Source organism: Manduca sexta, unplaced genomic scaffold (genome assembly GCF_014839805.1).
Source record: "Manduca sexta isolate Smith_Timp_Sample1 unplaced genomic scaffold, JHU_Msex_v1.0 HiC_scaffold_2605, whole genome shotgun sequence".
Lineage (NCBI taxonomy): Eukaryota > Metazoa > Arthropoda > Insecta > Lepidoptera > Sphingidae > Manduca > Manduca sexta.
Window position 1 is genome coordinate 1,961 of NW_023593586.1, and position 18,186 is coordinate 20,146.

General features: G+C 36.9%; 2 protein-coding genes across 2 annotated transcripts; one reads left to right on the plus strand and one right to left on the minus strand.

Moving 5' to 3' along the window:
- Nucleotides 1-225: 225 nt before the first annotated feature.
- On the plus strand, nt 226-14,003 carry LOC115443048 (phosphoglucomutase-2; the record flags this gene model as incomplete). The annotated part of the gene is given in 14 exon segments (XM_037446134.1): nt 226-285; nt 1,011-1,119; nt 1,122-1,177; nt 1,736-1,787; nt 1,790-1,826; nt 6,490-6,735; nt 7,713-7,935; nt 8,760-8,944; nt 9,405-9,610; nt 10,469-10,590; nt 11,492-11,668; nt 11,917-12,013; nt 12,236-12,389; nt 12,611-14,003. Coding segments are annotated over 14 exon segments (1,815 nt in total), but the record flags the coding sequence as incomplete, so codon positions are not given.
- A 102-nt stretch (nt 14,004-14,105) lies between these two features.
- LOC119192315 (cGMP-dependent 3',5'-cyclic phosphodiesterase-like) lies at nt 14,106-17,493 on the minus strand. The gene is made up of 5 exons (XM_037446133.1): nt 17,202-17,493; nt 16,777-16,918; nt 15,786-15,931; nt 14,570-14,666; nt 14,106-14,296 (listed from the first exon to the last, which is right to left on the minus strand). The coding sequence occupies exons 1-5, from the start codon at nt 17,423-17,425 to the stop codon at nt 14,174-14,176; spliced, it is 732 nt and encodes a 243-aa protein (XP_037302030.1). The 5' UTR covers nt 17,426-17,493; the 3' UTR covers nt 14,106-14,173.
- Nucleotides 17,494-18,186: the final 693 nt, after the last annotated feature.

The window sequence follows — 18,186 nt, forward strand, 5'->3', positions numbered from 1 at the left end:
ATTCTTTGACATTCGTGAATTATTGTAGTTGTGAATAAACGACGAAAACAATAGATTCGACTGTTTATTTGCTGGAAATAAGTGTTCAGTTCAAACATTGTTTATTTGCTCATGCAAAAGTTAATTTACGAATTACTAAAATAAATCTTTTTTGCAAAAGCGGTGCAAAACTTTTACTGCCGGTGAACTGAATTTTCTGCAATTATTTCATTACAATGTCTGGAGTGTAACAGCGGCGACTTGAAATTAGATGCGGCAGTGAACAGCTGGTTAAAACATGACAAGGTTAGTAAGGTCTACGTTTCGTAATTTTCCATAAATACCCTTCATTACAAACCTCGCTCGGCCTTGAAGTTCGGTAGATAAAAGCCGGCCTTTTGAGGCAGTCAGCCGTGCCTATGTTATATAAAAAAAGCATGAAAGATTTTTTTTCTTATCTAAATGATGTGTCCGATTGCCAATACTCAAGAGGTCAAATCACTTAGTATGAATATGTGTGTTGTGTCAAATTAATTTACATTCAGTCTGTATGTGCATAGACAATTGCATTCATTGAGCCTAACACTGCCCATGCAGTGGACAACAAGCCATTAATAGCAGATTATTTTCTTTTATTGCACCATCCTGTTATTCAAATTTAAGCAAGAATTATAAAGCCTAAAACTCATACAAGCACTGCACTTCACAACAGTGGCAGCCTTATACAATGCAACGACCCAGGCGGACCAAAGAAAAGTTGCCCAGTTTTCAGTTTTGTCAGTAAGATTGTAAAAAGATCTTCCAAGGCACCACACAAAGTCCCTGTTAACACAAGGTTCTTGTCGGTTACCCTGTTCGCCTCTCCCTAAGGCATCTGCTTTACAAATGCACACATTGTGGTACATCATTTATAGTAACAATTAAGAGCATAAATATTTACTTCATTTCTGTAAGCTACCTATTTCATAATAATTTATAAAATTTAGACCTACAAATAATTGTTATCTGGAAATTTATTTTTCTCTTCATAGAACCCAACCACTCGCCAAGAGGTCCTAGATGACATTGCCAGCTCAAAATGGGAGAAGTTAAAGAAGACAATGCTCCATCGTCAGAAGTTCGGCACTGCTGGTCTCCGAGGCGCATGGGCGCCGGATACACATGCATGAATGATGTTGTAGTGTTGCAGACTGCACAGGTACAGTCAGAGGGAATTCAGTAGATTGTATTTCTATATTTTATTAATTAAATGTACAGATGTTATAAGTTTCATTTATTGTATGGTTAATATAAATACTCAATGAAAATTAGCCATATTACTCTGATTCCAACTAAAACTCTGCATTGAAAATACTATTTAAAAGTATATTAATATAAGCAAACTGCAGAGCATCATATGATACTAGTATGACTTAATGTTTCAGTAAAAGATTTTTTTTCTTGATTATTGCTTTGAATGATGTGGCTAGCTTGCCGCTCACCTGATGGTAAGTGAAGTGAAGTAGAAACACTATCCAAGGCCTTGAATAAAAAAGTATTGTTTGGTATTCCACTCGCTTCGCCAGCCTAAGACCTGAGTTGTTAAGTCTCATTTGTCCAGTAGTTATACTGGCTACAATGTCCTTCAAACCGGTAAACAATGGTGACTACACACTGCTGTTTGGCGACAAAAATAAACATTGCGGTAATATCTAACCAGGCAGACTCACATATGAGAGACCTACCACAAGTAAAATTGTATATGTTTTTGGTTTAGGGTCTGTGCTCATATATTCAGAAGTTATGCAGTCAAACTCCTTTACATAACGGGTTGTCATTGGTTTTGATGGAAGGCATCACAGCAAAAGGTAAGTCAAAATTATTATTTTATTTTAACTTGTTTCTTATAGGGCTCGATTATCGACCATTGTTAGTTAATCCTACTTAATTCATTCTAAGGACAGGCAGTGCCTAGTGTAGAATGTTTTGCTAAATTTGACTGTGTAATTCTTTTGATTTGGAAATAAATTATTATTATTATTATTGAAAATTTTTAACAATTATTAGTACCTTTTTGGTTGTATACATATCATAATATTAAGTTTCCTTTCATAATAAAATATAATATCGCGTGGTCCAAAAGTACGATACGCAGTAAATCTTCGCATTTAAATAAATACGAAAACGCGATAATAACAAGATCAAGTCGCAAGGGGTCATTCGCGTCGGCAAGATAAATTTGTAATATAATATGATGTAAGATTATAAAAATATAATTTTTGTTGTTGTTTGCATAATTTATTATTTAACACGTGATAAGCGTATGTGACGATTTCACAATCGCAACTGCGTATAAAAGTCGGATAAATTTGTTGTATAATTTTTATGATGATTTTGTATATTTACGCGAATATTAGACATACAAATAAAACTATTTCTCGGATTTTATCGCGTTTTTTTATGTTATAAATATTGTAGCTTTGACATTTGGAGCGACCAACACCTCAGTCTTCCCCGTAACCATGAAGGCTGCAAAGTCTTCTAAACGTCGGGAGAAAATGATCACACAAAACTGCTATAAATCCCGAAAAATACTTTTATTTCAATGTATATTTTTTATCTGCCCGACGGAATAACGAAATGACTATTCTTATTATTCAAGTTAATCCATCAGGGTATATTCGTTTGCTCTGTTATAGTTGTAAAGCTTAGTGCGGATTTAATTCTGAGAAGTCGGTATCCGCCAAGATGGCACAAAAAAACGCAACGCATTGTGAACCGTCTTTATATTGTCGATACCTTTTAAAATAAAAATAAAATGCTTTATTCATCACGTAGGCGAACATGGTTGCACTTATGATAAGTCAAGGTACATGAGAATATTTAATTATTACTTAATTAAATTAGCTTATATGCTTCGGTAATAGACGAGAGCTAAATTATATCAACAATAAATAATAGTGTGCGCTACCGCTTAGACTTCAATGCGAAGTACAAATACTCAGAAATAAACGACTGTTATATCGTAGAACGTGCATGTGCATAGAAACTAATTTGTGTATGACGATTGAATATGAAAGACGACATTTATCTAATGCATCGAGCACGAAAGATTCACGACACGTTTATTTGTTTTTTTAACATGCTAGGTGTTGCAAGTGGCTCCGGCCACGTGAATAACCTTGGGATAAATTTCTCATCGTACTTTTCAGGGTGCAAAAGTAGCCTATATCCCTTTCTTATGATTTAAGCTGACACCGTGCCAAATTTCATCAAAATCGGTTGTGTAGTTCAATGGCTTAAAATTGTGATAAACAAATAAACTAACTTAGCTACTTTCGCGTTTATATTAGTATGGATTGCATTTACGTTTGGAACAATGCGTACGGTAAATAATAATTTACAGTTATTGGTTGGTACCCAAGGCCCTTTCCTTTAGCGCATTCCGTGTAAGACGTCCTTATATAACACTATGTAAAAGCCTCTTAACATTAATACAGGTAGGAATAAGTTTCATAATATTATAGCCTTCGACTGAAATTTATGAAACATTGTCTTATAACAAGATTTTCGATTTAATTTCTTAAATTTATTCTCAAAACATAATTCATGTAAAAAATACTCGTTATAAATTGTGACTGATTTCCAAAAATTTAATCGCAACAAAGAAGGTCATTCATAACTGTCTTGACACGGAAACCACTCAAAATAGCCTTATTATTCTGAGAATTCTCGTATAAATTTAAAATGGGTTGGACGAGATTTTATACCGTTTAATTATTTTTTACGGAACACAGAGTAATTTCGGGGTAGGAGCTTATTTTTAGGGATCCGTACCTCAAAAAGAACCCTTGTAGAATCACTCTGTTGTCAGTCTATCTGTCTATCAGACCCTTTTTGTCAGGAACGCGTAGAAGTATTGAGCTGTAATTTATAACAAATAGTCGGAGCTACGATCTACAACGGTTCAACTTCTCCGTTTCTTTTATTTTTGTTGTAAATTGTTATCAATGTTATATAATACTGGCATTATGCGGGTTACAAACGACAAACTAAGGCTTAGCTTAGCTTGCATGGCTGAGTAAATTGGAAATAAAGCATATGATATTTTATATAGTTTGCGGTCTGCGCTTAAGTCTGAAAAAATATCTCAGCAATGCCAATAGCATTCTTCAAATGATTGTCATTGGGCTGTATTGTTACATGGCTCGTTGCTGTGCAATTTTTGCGTATTAATTTGTTTTTTTAAATAACTTAGTAACATAATACATATTATAAATCATTACAGTGATTACTTAGACCAGAACCATGGAACTTTGTTCACGCGAATAAACAAATAAAATATGTTAGGTAGAGCTAAAATAATTTTGCTTAGTTCTTGGTCTCCAACCGGCTTTAGCGCAGCGTACTCAATACGCATGAGTGAAGAAGTATTAATTTTCCTGAACGATCTATGGGTCGAAATACAATTAGTCGGATCTAAATAACCACCTTTCTCAGCCCCGGATCTTGAATTTTTTGAAGGCGGGGAAAAATCTGGATAATGCCGCCCCCAACCACCTATATTTTTACTTTTGTCATCATCATCATCATCATCATTTCGCGCCCCGCGGAAATAATTTATGTGTGTTATATACTGGATGTCGCAGTAGTCAAAGTTGCGTTAATGATGGGTTGTGTATTCGTCTGCCAAGTTTGAATTTGCCGCCCTCTGATTTCGCCGCCCGGGGCACGGGCCCTGGCTCCCCCTCCCTAGATCCGGGCTGACCCTTCTCCACGAACGTGATAGGGAAAATGTCGAAAAAATGGCGTGTCAGCATCTATTTAAGGTTTAGATGTCAAATGAGGGTATTGCTCATTAAGTAATGAGGTCATTTACGGTCTTATCGGCACGGATTTTCTCTTCGCAGCGATTACAATAAAACTTAAAATACATTTCAGCTAATTGATTCTATAGAACCGGTATAAATAAGCCAACAGAGAAGGAATTTCCTGTGATACGTGTCCAATGTAGCGCATGGCAACAAGTAAATTAACATTTCAGAGAATTTTGATGACACACGCTTCAACACATTCTTGTCTATTCAATTTGCATGCGTATAACATTTATATGTCCAATTATTTTACAAGAATTTATTTAAAATAATTTTATACAATGTACCTCGCTGGCGACCGTAACAACTTGCATTACCAGCTAAACAGCTATATCAGGTACACTCAAATTCTGATGAAATTGCAAGTGATTTTTCGACAAAATTTTTTTTTTATTGTTAACAAGTAAACAAAACAATCATCATCTTTATCCCTAAGAGACTAGACAGAGGTGCTATCAGGACACTTTCTTTTCGCCTAATGTGTTGAATTCCATGTGATGGGGGCCTATCGCCATATCGGGCATAAATTCCATACTTCGAGTTGAATTAATTATTACATTTTAATTTGCTGTTTGAATAGAAGAATGACGCCATCTATCATAATAACATGAATGATGATCATTACTGACAAATGAATTGAACAATTAAGTGAATATCAAATCATGATCCAACCAGGGCCCTTATTCTGTATGATAGTGTAAACGCGTAACGCGGCCGTGTCATGTTATCTTCGAGAAATGTGCGTGGAATGGTATTCTGTAAGCCAAATTTCTATAGTCCTAAACATGACGCGTTGTGTTACATGCTGTTACACACTGTCAAAATAACGTGCGGGATAGAGAATAAGGCCCCAGATCGAATTAATTTCGCCCGGAAATGTTTACGCTGAATTGAATGTCCAGTCAATACCAGTTAGTATGCGCAATGTTTGACTCAAGACTTTGGTTACTATGTATTCTAGTATTAAATACTGAGTTGACTTGATATATCTGTACTAATATTATAAAACTGATTTTTTTTATTTAAACGTTTTAATTTCAGTATCTGCTTAACTGATTTTGTATTTTTTTCACTAATGGGAAGCTACATTACTTCTGCTATAAGCAAATTTTTATCCCGGAAAATATTTATCCCAGTAAACTTTTCACGCGGATGAAGCAGCGAGCAAAAGCTAGTTACAAGATAAATTTTGGGATGCGTGATCCTTAAAATATAAGATTTCAAGTCCCTAAATCTATTTAAAGTAAGGGAGACAATTTGCATGTAACAGATCTGGTGTACCCAGTTGCTGCCATGCCAGTAAAAAAATATTCACTAATTTCTACGTCTATGACTAGGGTTGCCAACCGTACTATAATATATAGTATTGTACTATATTTGGAGTCTGCGTACTATATACTGTCGAAGAAATATGTAGTGCGCAAAAATACTATATTTTCAACACCTCAATCTAATAAACAAATCCTTTACTTTCAAATCTATGAACGCTCCTTTACATTAACTTTTGAGTGATGGGACACCGCGTAATATACTATAATTGTTTTAAAGTGTACTCTAGATTTATTTATTTATACCTTGTTATGAAAAATACTATATTTCGCCGAAGAATTGTTGGCAAGCCTGTCTGTGACTACCATAAATTTTAATTATCGTTCAGGTTCGCAGAGCTAACAGCGAAGGTATTCGTCTCAGCATCGATTCCGGTGCATCTGTTCTCGGCAGTGTGCCCGACGCCGCTGGTATCGTTTGGTACGATACTGTACGACGCCGCGGCCGGTGTGATGGTCACCGCATCCCACAACCCCAAAGAGGACAATGGATATAAAGTGTACTGGGGGAACGGATCGCAGATAATTTCGCCGCACGATGAAAATATACTGGACGAGATACTGCAGTGTTTGGAGTGAGTAAATTAATGTTCGAATTTGTTAAAAATTGGGTAAGAGTCTTTTGATGAGATGACACAACTGACAATAGCCATTCAACCCGAATTTCGATTTATTGAGTTTATAAGCCTGTTAGATGTTCACCCCCTTATTCATAGACGTTGTTTATCTAAAGACAGAGCATTGTCCTTGGATGAATAACGCCTATGAATAAGGGGGTCAGTCTATAACGCCGGGTAATGACAATATTCAACCGAAACTCAAAGGAAATGGGCATAGTGTGGACCAGAGGCGAAGAGCCCATGTAACCCGATTCCTACCAGCATCGCTTTCGTAATTAATGTAAAATGTAATTATCATTGGAATGATTTCCAGATTGCATTTATGCATATTACTAGAACTTAAGTTTTGTCGGGTTCTCTTTAGGAAAATTTCATCCTTCGCCACTAGTGTGGAACAACTAATAAATTATCTGAAAACAAAATAAGATGAATCACGGACTACCTATGTAATATGTATGCATATAAGGAAAATATTATTTGCGTTAACTATTATAATGGTAGTGACGTGACAAAATTATCAATTGTTTTCGACATAAATAGTTCATTGTAAACAGGGAAATCTATAAACATGATTCATGCTAATGTAACATTTCAGAGGATCTAGGAATTCACTAATTTGTAATTCTCCTTGCTTGTAGAAGCTTACATATACCGGCTATCGATCCATAGGCCCTGAATTCTAATCCGAAGATGGGAGATATTGTGGCTTTTTGTAATAGTATATGCCCGGACTACATCTAAAGACCGTCGGCGTTAACTAGGCTGGAAGCAAAATTAAGCTAAATGTTTCCTACAACGTGCTTGAAAAAATATGTTAGGCGAACTTACGGTTACTTCAGCGTATGATAATGATGAGTGGAAAAAGAAGACCAAGAGAGACTTAAATCAATCATTTCTGATCAATGGAATATTTTTATCTTATATTATTCCAGTATACCAGACGAACACTGGGACATATCAGAGATCCGCTCGCACGAGCTAATAAAGGATTGCCACGACGAGGTGACGTCGAAGTACATGGAGTACATTCGCGACAGTCTGCATTCTGACGTGGTGGAGAACAACAGATCAGCTGCGGTAGACACTGTGTACAGCGCCATGCACGGAGTGGGATATCAATACGTCGTCAAAGCCTTCGAAACGGCAGGTCTGAAGGTAAGATGTTAGAACAATATTAATAAATCCAACTCAGTTTCGCTCTGAAGTGCCTACAGATACGGTACAGATGAGATGTCAAATTAAGTTCGGCATTTTAAGACAGTCGCTATTTAATGAACCCATATTAACATCAACTTGAATGTCATTTTAAGTCACAATATGTGTTAGATTTTGACAGCTGAGTTTTGTAACAGCCCCGACTCAGCTGAGCACAAGCTCTTAAATGATAGCTTAAGCTTGGTTTATTAAATAGTTCAATACATTGTCTAGTTGATATTTTACTTAAAAATTAAATTGATTTCATGAATATGGCCCCTTAGTTAATGTAAGAGTTCTCAGTCTGTCTTTAAATCAAAACTCAAAGGCGTAGTGAAATATCAAATGTCTAATAGCTAATGTAGACTGGGTCCGTCGAATCAAATCTAGTCATAATTTGGTTCCATTATAGTTACTAAGAAACTACATCTATAAGGAACCCGCCGAGTTCAAATCTATTGATTTCGACGAGCTTCGATTCTACACTAGTCGACGTCAGACTTAATACAACAAATATTCTTATCAATTTACCGCCATTTCCAATGAACGATCTCAAACGATTTTTTCGATCTATCTCAAAAATGGACCAATCAGAACAAAGTATTTTTTGATAAGCTTACAAATGACTTATTTTGATTGCTTTTTTCACGGAATGGGATTGAAGATTGCGATCAGGATCGTTTATTAGAAACGGTTGTTACACAAAAATGTCTGCACCTACGCTTCATTTCGAATATGGTATTTAATGTCAATAATACGAAGAGTATAAGATATGCACATTCTAGAAACCGATAAGTGTGAAAGAACAACAAGACCCGGACCCGGAGTTCCCGACGGTGACGTTCCCGAATCCCGAGGAGTTGCAGTGCCTGGAGCTGAGCATGGCATTAGCTCAGCAACATAACGTCAGACTCGCGCTCGTCAATGATCCCGACGCTGACAGGCTCGCCGTCGCCGAATATGACGAGCAGTTAGTATGCATTGTTGAAACTACAGTCATTTGTAGAAGAGTATTTGAGTTGGCAGCTGTGAGGTTTATTTCATAATTTGATTCCATGGTGAAGATAGTCAAAATAATTTAAGTTTTTGATAAAAAAAATGTTTCATAAAAGTATGATTTTTTTATAGTACTTGTTTAATTTTAACTGAATTTTTATCTTAATCCCTATTTTCAACTACTTCTCAAACTATTCAGGTTGAGAAGTCCACCAACTAACGCGCATTCTTTGAGAAAGAGTTTTATACTGATGTACTAATAAAATTTTACAATTCACATGAAGAGCATATGCTCGTACACATGACCACATGGTCATGAAGGTTGAAAACTTTTAAAACGTCCAGATTAAAAAGCAATATCGCGAACATATTTTTTAAATAATTTTAATGTAACATTCGTGTTAACTTCAATCATGATCTTTATAAATTGTCAGATCTGCCTCATGGAAGATCTTTACTGGTAACGAGATGGGATCGTTGCTGGGCTGGTGGCTGCTGCGGCAGTACTACCGGCGGCGGCCGGACGCGTCGCCGGACCACGTGTACGTCATCTCCAGCATCGTCAGCTCCAAGATGTTGCGCGCCGTCGTCGAAGGGAAGGGACAGTTCGTCGAGACCTTAACTGGGTTTAAATGGATGGGTGTGTGAAAAAGATATTTTTTAACAAAATGATTGTTTTCTTATGTTTACGCGAATGTTAGACATTGAAATTAAACTAATTTTCTACTAATTTTCTGCCACTGTTGATCCTGGCTTACAGGAGTTATAGTGGTGGGTGTGAGGGCGGGAAAGTCTCTCTAATTTTCTACTAAGGGGGACAGTCCCCCCGTGACCATGAAGGCTGCAAAGTCTTCGAAACGTCGGGAGAAAATAAAATATTAAAACCGCGATAGAATCCGAAAATAAGTTTAATTTCAAAATGATTGTGTTGCGCTTAGTGATTCTCAACCATCCTCAGAGTGATGAACAGATCTCAGATTTTTGGGAATCCATAAATATCGAGAATTTGGTGTTCGGCAAAAGTTTTAGTGGTCGCAATACAATCCCACTGTTCCAAAATCTAAAATCCTTCACTACCGATAGGGTATTCTGGTGAAATTATGCGTGTTTATCAACCGCGCAGATCTCTGAACTAAATTGACCCGACCGGTTCTACGCCTATAATCCACGCGGAAGGTCTGGATGTTGCATATTAGGACAATTAGTATAATCCGACTGATTAAAAAATATAATAAAACGAAATATTGACTTATAACAAGTTTTAAAAATTCTAAAACAAAACAGTATTTATAATTTAATGAATCCTTTTAGATATAAAAAATATATTTTTTTTATTGAACTAAATTTATTGTTGACTTCATTGTACTCGCATGGACCTGCGCTCGCAGCTAACTTCACAGCCGCCAAGAAATTTAAAAGCAAATAGTTTAAAGCATGTATAGATATACTTTAGTAAATCTCTTGCATGGTCCATATTAACTCAGTAACGACCTTGCAGGTAACACGACCCTTCTGCTGTCACAACAGAGCAAGACGGCGGTGTTCGCGTTCGAGGAGGCCATCGGGTACATGTGCAACGCAAGAGTGCCAGACAAGGACGGCGTGTCGGCCGCCGTACACGTGAGTACTACACCTTACAGGACTACGATCTTTGAGGGGGGGTTGTTACACCCCTACTTGCATAGCAGTGTCGATGCGTCCATAAAAAACGAATCTTACCGTCTTCCATTTTAGGTTTATTTACGTTTGTCTTAGTTTTTGTTGTGTGTTTAATTGGCCGCAATTTGTTAATTAAGGGAATATTCTTTTAGCTCGGGATACCTTTTGGAAAATTTCATCCTTCGCCACTGTTACATAGTCGTGAATATAAAATATAAATGCTGAGGTTCCCATTGCATTGACGTCAAAGCCGATATCAAAATCTCGAGTATATGTAATCGCTTTATTCGTACTGGTTAGTTTTTTAGATCGGACTTTTACACTTGTGATATTTCCTGACCCACCCTATAACAGTGTGATCATGTGCAGTGAAATAAACATTATACAGTGGCCAGAGTTATAGAGTTAAGTTTGAGAGTTACGTGTAGGCTGCGACTTATACCTACATAGACATAGGTGCATACGCACACACGTACAGGAAAATGCACAGATTAAACATCCAGCCCTATTCTTACTTTGGAGTTTATTACGTTGGCACACATCTGTGTTTTTAAAATCGCAACACGCGCCAATGCAATGCACTCGTCAAGCGCGTTTTACTAAAAAAATTACAAGGATACATTTAAAAGTGTGTGATGTGTAAAATGAGTGTTATATCAGTGTGAAAACACAAGCGGTATATTTTTTTTGTAATTGACGAGAATCTTTTGAAACACACCTGTTGTGCTGTCTTCATGCCGTAACGCTCATTTTTACACGCTACGTGTATTCCGACGTTATTTCGCACAACATGCGACGCGTTATACTTTAATTTGAATATGATTGTATCATTTTTGCCTCTAACATTTTTATCACGAAACAGGTAGCTTCATTAGCATCTCACTTGTACGCAAAAGGTTCGTCCCTCAACCAACAATTGCAAGCGTTGTATGCCGAGTACGGATACCACGTGTCTTACAACGCGTACTACATCTGCCACGAGCCGGCAGTCATACAGAAGATATTCAGGCGGATAAGGAACTACCATGGACCGGGGGAGGTAAAACACCAAAATACAAACAAGTAAATTTAATGTAATTTAGAAGGTTATCAATTGTATTTAGGGTTGAATTTACCATCATGTGATTAAAATTACTCGTAGGTAATACGATATTTATCGACGAATTAAAATTGTCTTTATTATTGGACATCGACTTTTTCGAATTTCGCGAGCGATGTTTGGTGCTAAATTTAGATTCAAGATCTTCTATGCTGTAGAGAGTATGAACAATGTATTTTTTTTTACAGTATCCAAGGCAAGTGGGTTCACATGAGATAGTGTTTATAAACGATTTCACTGCTGGAGTGAAGATACCGGAAGAGACTAACGGCGGACCGCACTTGAGTAAGTAATACCGACACGATATTATTCAGATCTTAAATTAATGTTATCCTCTTTATGCTGTTATTCTAGAAGATAATTTTAATACAACTGAATGATATGTTGGTCATTCGTTCGAAGTTCCTTTCACTCCTCAGATCGTTCATAATACTAAAAAATACAACTTAAAATAACATTTTTACCAAAATTGTTTGAAAATGAACCTGAGATATGAATGTTTCGTAGGTGTGCTCGGCACCGGCCTGGACCAGGAGTACACGAGCGGCGAGATGATCCTCCTGCGCACGCGCGGCGGGCTCGCGCTCACCGCGCGCACCAGCGGCACCGAGCCCAAGCTCAAGTACTACAGCGAGCTCGTCTGCGACGCGCCCACCGCCGGGTAACACACCCCGACACTACCACGTCAAACCCCGACACTACCACGTCAAACCCCGACACTACCACGTCAAACCCCGACACTACCACGTCAAACCCCAACTCTACCACGTCAAACCCCGACACTACCACGTCAAACCCCGACACTACCACGTTGAACCCCAACCTACTATTTGCTAACTAAGCTTATTCTACTGGTGTGATAATATCATCCTATCGTTGCAGGGACCAAATGCAAATGAAGGAAAAACTAAAGGAGATGGTGGAAGAATTTGTTGAAGAGCTCTTACAACCGAAAGAGAATGGTTTGTTGTAAGATAATTTATTTTTATAGCACTATAATGGTATATTATAATTGTTATTTTTCGTATACTTGATGTTACTTGTTTATATAATCACATCGTTTTGCAGCCCTACGATATGATAAAACTGTTGACGAGGGTCGGTAGGTAATATACAGGGTTGTTTTGATATAATAACGAATATTTTCACCAACAATCCTTTTAGTTTTCTGAATTTCTGATCATTTTGTAGTATAATGCGAACATGGCGCGTGCGTGAGTGTATTTCTGACTGAAAGTATGATGCCGCTGCAAAGAATTCTCTTAGAGTAGTACTCGTGGCTTTAGGGCGCGTAAAATTAAAATTAAATTTTATTAATATTTATTTTGTTCGAAACTTCACTTTTTTATTTTACATCTACGGCTGTTGTAACTTATTGTAAAGTATTATTTCTAAGTAGATAAGTATGTGGTTTCATTTAGTAACGCGATGTCAAAATGACCCTGTATAACAAATTAACAAATGGGTACAATTTATATGCAATCGGGTTTACATGATGATTTTTAAACCATACGATCATATTTTATTTTCATTTCACATTTTACATATTGTTCTAAACATTTTTTATTGAGATGTTGTTGTAACATTTGTGTATCATTTCTCTTAAAGTTTTTAATCTTAGAGTATTTTGTCTCTTATGTAAAATAATAATATCTATTATTTTAGGTGAATTTCTAACGCAATTTTGATAACTTACTCCATAATTTACTTTTGTATAACAAAACTTGTGCTACTAGGATAAAATATCTTTAAAGCTTTACGATTTAATCATCGTCCCGCTGTTTCTAAAATAAGCTATTGAGTGGCTGTGCACGCCAATATAAAGGCAAATGATTTTGCATTTAAATAAATAATACAAGCAATTTTTAAAATAAGTTTCAAAATCTACACGTATACTAATATATAAAGCTAAAGAATTTGTTTGTTTCAACGTGCTTATCTCAATAATATAAAAACATTTGATTTTTTTTTTCAGTGTTAAAAATCTATATTGCCTCTGAGTCCTATAGGCTACTTTATATCCCGGAAATATTTAATACGGAAAAACAAAACTTTTACGCGGCCGGACCCGCAGACAAAAGCTAGTAAATATAATACAGAATATACAATTTTAGAAGATTTTCGACCGTAAATTATAAGTTTAAATAATTTTCATCCACGCACCAAAGAGACACGAACCATTCCGTTCTGTGATAGGTTAGGTATGTGATAAACATTTGGTCCACAAGACCATTTCCTTTTACTATTTGTATGGGAAATAAAATATTAATAAATACTGTTGTTTTCATTTTTATTTAAATACAAATTATTTTGAAAAAATATCCTAATGCAATAAATTATATTTTATTTATCGAAACATTTTGAAGTTACCGAAATTACAAATTTAAACATAATTTAACACTTTTCGAAATTTAAATAATTGTTTACTAACTTCATTATTATATTCTAAGTTGCTTCCTCGCCAACTTCTCCCTCTACTCGCAAACGTTCTTTCTCCTTGAGGTTTAACTCTATGAGGTTATCTAACTCTGGACTCAGTAAAACGGCTAGCCCTGCAGTCGCCGGCACCTGTTCATAGATTTCTGAGTTAATTTCGTATTTTAAATATACTCAGGTCCCGGATTGGAATCCCGGGAAGGGGAGAGAGTGAGTGGTTGGGTTTTTCAGCTCAGTATCAGCCGATAGGCCGGAATTTGTGCTCGATGTGGCGATAGGCTCGCCTCCTAACACAGGAATACACTCGACTTGTGTGTTTGTGTGAAATATACGAAGCGATGATACCTACCTACCATTGCTGCATAATGATACAAAAACGCTAAATTAACAAATGTTTTAACATACTTCCGCAAAAACTGGCTTAGCAGCGTCCCATCTCTCGATGTGATTCTCTATGATCTTCACACACGCCGTTGCCTTTGGAATTATCCTTCCCAAATTACTACATGAAAACACATTTGTAATTTATAAACCAACTCTATTACTTTTATAGTCTGTGGTTTTGAACCAGTCATTGTACAATCGAACAGAACTGATGGATTGAAGATTAAATAAGATGTTGAAGGAAACGAGTTTAGGACCTCTTTATTAGAGATAGATATTAAAGTCATCCATCTCTAATAAATAGTCATGGAACGAACTGCCGATACCAATGACAGCAGGTTCAAATCCTAAGAGCAACAACGCCTTTTTTCAAAAAAAATTATGGGTGTATTCTTTGTGAAGGAAAATATCGTGAGGAAAACTGCATACCTGAGAAATTCTCTGTAGGAATTTTGAGAGTGTGTGAAGTCTACCAATCCGTACTAGGCCAGCGTGGTGGACTAAGGCCTAATCCCTTAAAGTCATTTTTAATCGCCATTATTCAATACACCAGTCCTGGATTTGTAAATAGGCCGTATAGGCACAAGCCTCTTAGGGGCGGCAGATATCAGAGGACACTCACTCGATTTAATATTCATTAGTTTATTTAACTTTAGTGCCTTCCATAATACAAACAAATGGAAAATGATTAAGTATTTTAGAAATCTACATACATACATAAACCTACCTACATGGGGCGGGGGAAATAAAGTGGCCTACACTCATAAAAAATGTAAATCAACCACCGGAATATACCCAAATACTTAATCAAGATGTATTGAATGTTTTTTAAGAAATAACGTGATACAGCAGACAAGTGCTGGAGTGGAGATTGCGTTTAGGTAGTATATGGCACACCCAGCTGCACGATAGGCCGATGACTTGAAACAAGTGGCGGGTATCAGATGGATAGGGGCTGTTCAAAGCTGGTATGGTTGGCGCTTATTTGGGGAGGCTCTGGGAGGGAGGATCACAGTAGTCGACCACAGATCGATTGAATATTTGATTGTGATTGAGCTATGGCTTTTATTATATACCTCTTAGGTCCAAATGGGAGGCAAGCAGATGCAATGGATTTTGACGAAGAAACTAATTTCGATACTAAAGATGAACACCTTTTTTTTACATCACTGCAAAAGCATTTAAGTACAGGTACTTTCTATTTAAAGCTGTTCGATGTTACTTAAATAGAGCTAACTCAAAAAGCGGCACGCAGGTCATCTGCAGGAACTGGATTTCGAGTTCTGGTATGAAGCACTTGTCCCGGTCCATCATGAGAGGTGGAAGGTCCCCGCGACTCTTCTCCACGTCGCCTTGCTTGAAGAACTCCGTTAATACTGCAGCCTGAACAAAAACAATTACTTGCTGCTACTGCTAGCCAATTTGTATCCGCCAGGATAGCGATCACTGTACACAATATAGGTAAAACCCACCATAATGGCCGACGTAAGTGTGTTGCCTTCCAGGATCAGCCTGTTTATATCCAGTTTCGAATAGGCCGGCATAATTGTGTTAATTAACGAGGGGTAATACTTCATCAATTGATGATCTATTTAGAGTTCACTCCACTGACCATCAGGTGCAGTGGAGAACTTTCTGCGGAGGCCGTATAAAAAAAAAAGTCAGTTACCCGCTCAAAGTAATTGACGATCTTATAGCCAATTTCAAAAAACAATGTTAAGCGCTACCTTCTGAATTGGAACAATCAGAAAGTACTTCCCGTGCCTAACGATCGACGTACTAAGTAAAGTACCATTTATGATTGAATTATTTTCGGGATCCACCTACAGATATTGATCAAGGTCGTATCGGGTATTTGAACCCGATCTTAAAGTCATTCAATCTGATTGTCGTCAACTATCTGATTTTCTAGCATAATACAGCACCACCTGTTAAAGTAATTTTTAAATGCTGTATCTCACTTATAAGTATGAGCAAGAACAAAATATACAGAAATACGACACGAAATCATACTGTCTGGGCATCCATAGAAGCTATAAGACTAACAGGCAGAGGCGACCTTAAGAGGAGGCGAACCGGGCAAACGTTCCAGTCCTCGGGCGTACAGGTCTTCGAGGACCCCATTTTATTATCTAACCAACGGAACGGTCAAAACCGAGGAACTTTGCTTTCCTCTGGGACCTCGCGTCATTAAGGGCCTCCACTGCTGACGTGAAATGTGAACTAACCGCGGTCTTCTTGACGCTGTTCCAGTCTTTGAGCTGATCGCTGAGGTCTGCGGCGTTCATGAGCAGCGCCTGAAGACACGCGCTATGCATCCGATTGCCTTTCTGGTAATCTTGAGATATTGATTTAAACTCGTTCAGGTTCCTAAATGAAACCAGTGTTCTTGAAAATATTTTTAGAAATTATGACAAATTTAAATGTTTGAGCACTGTTTTTCTTTATGACTTCCGTAGTCATACGAGTCAATAGTATACAAAAAATCTTCTATAACGAAAAATAGTAAAAATAATTCTTCTATAATTTTTCCAAACCGCAATATTAATATGAATTTACTTACTGACTTGTAGCCACCTTACCTAGCGTCTTTCTAGAAAATAACTATAGATGCACCAGATCCACTGTCTTATCCTTTAAAAATATCACTAACTTGAAATAATTAGCCAGATCGGAAGCCAGAATGTAATCCCTGAGGAGCATGATGGCCCGATCATATTCCCTCCGCGGCAATGCCTCCAGAATGTCGCACCCCTCCGTGTTAAGAATGCACATAGCTTGCGCGAGGTGATGACGCTCCATTACACTGCCTTCACTGGAGTATAACGCGGCTAGGGTCGTTTCTGACGCGAAATGAAATGAAAATAGTCGGCTCATCACGAAGGTAATTCAATAGAATTTATGAAAAGCCACTTAGGTAAGCAGTAAATGAGGTAAGTGGAGATACAAACCTGTTGAATAAAACAAAAAGCAAATCAAAGTCAAGAGTTACTATATTATGTAATGTTACCAAAATTAAAGATTGAAAGATGAATCGAATGTATCTAAGATTACAGCTATGCGTGTTCACGATGTATATTGAACACATATTGTTCTATTACCTTGCTATCTGTTTTACTGGATAACGACATACGCCCGAAATTAATAACCAATCCTAATCCAATGTATGCCATCTAAGATTGATAATTCATTCGTTTTATGGATAAAGCATGCCAATAACCAATCCATAGATTGAGTACTATCAATAACAATAATCGATCTTTGAGAGGACGGATTACAGATCATAGATTACCCTTGTTTGAAAATGACAGTTTACGCTTGCCAATACTCTATCTACCCGTTTTGACATTTGGTTTGATTGTTGTAAACAATCGCATTTTCCAATCTGTTACAAATTACATAATGTTATTTAGTGCTTAAGTATTGTTTATAATGATTGTGTTCTGTGCTATGCCATTAGATAAAAAACAACTGAAGGTCCTTATACTCGCGATGCTATCAATATTTGAATAAATTTTAAAACATGTAGTTAATCATTATAGTGAAATGGTGATACTGATAGTCGAAACTGAAAGTCGCGGTTCATCCGGGTGATGAAAGAGTTAACTACATGCCACCCTGGATGAGTTTGATTTCAC

Coding starts and splice junctions, on each gene's coding strand:
- LOC119192315 (XM_037446133.1), bottom strand. CDS start 17,425: ATGAGCCGACTATTTTCATTTCATTTCGCGTCAGAAACGACCCTAGCC. Junction 14,667..15,785: donor ACCTGCGTGCCGCTTTTTGA/GTTAGCTCTATT, acceptor GTTTTCATGTAG/TAATTTGGGAAGGATAATTC. Junction 14,297..14,569: donor CTAAGCCAGTTTTTGCGGAA/GTATGTTAAAAC, acceptor ATCTATGAACAG/GTGCCGGCGACTGCAGGGCT.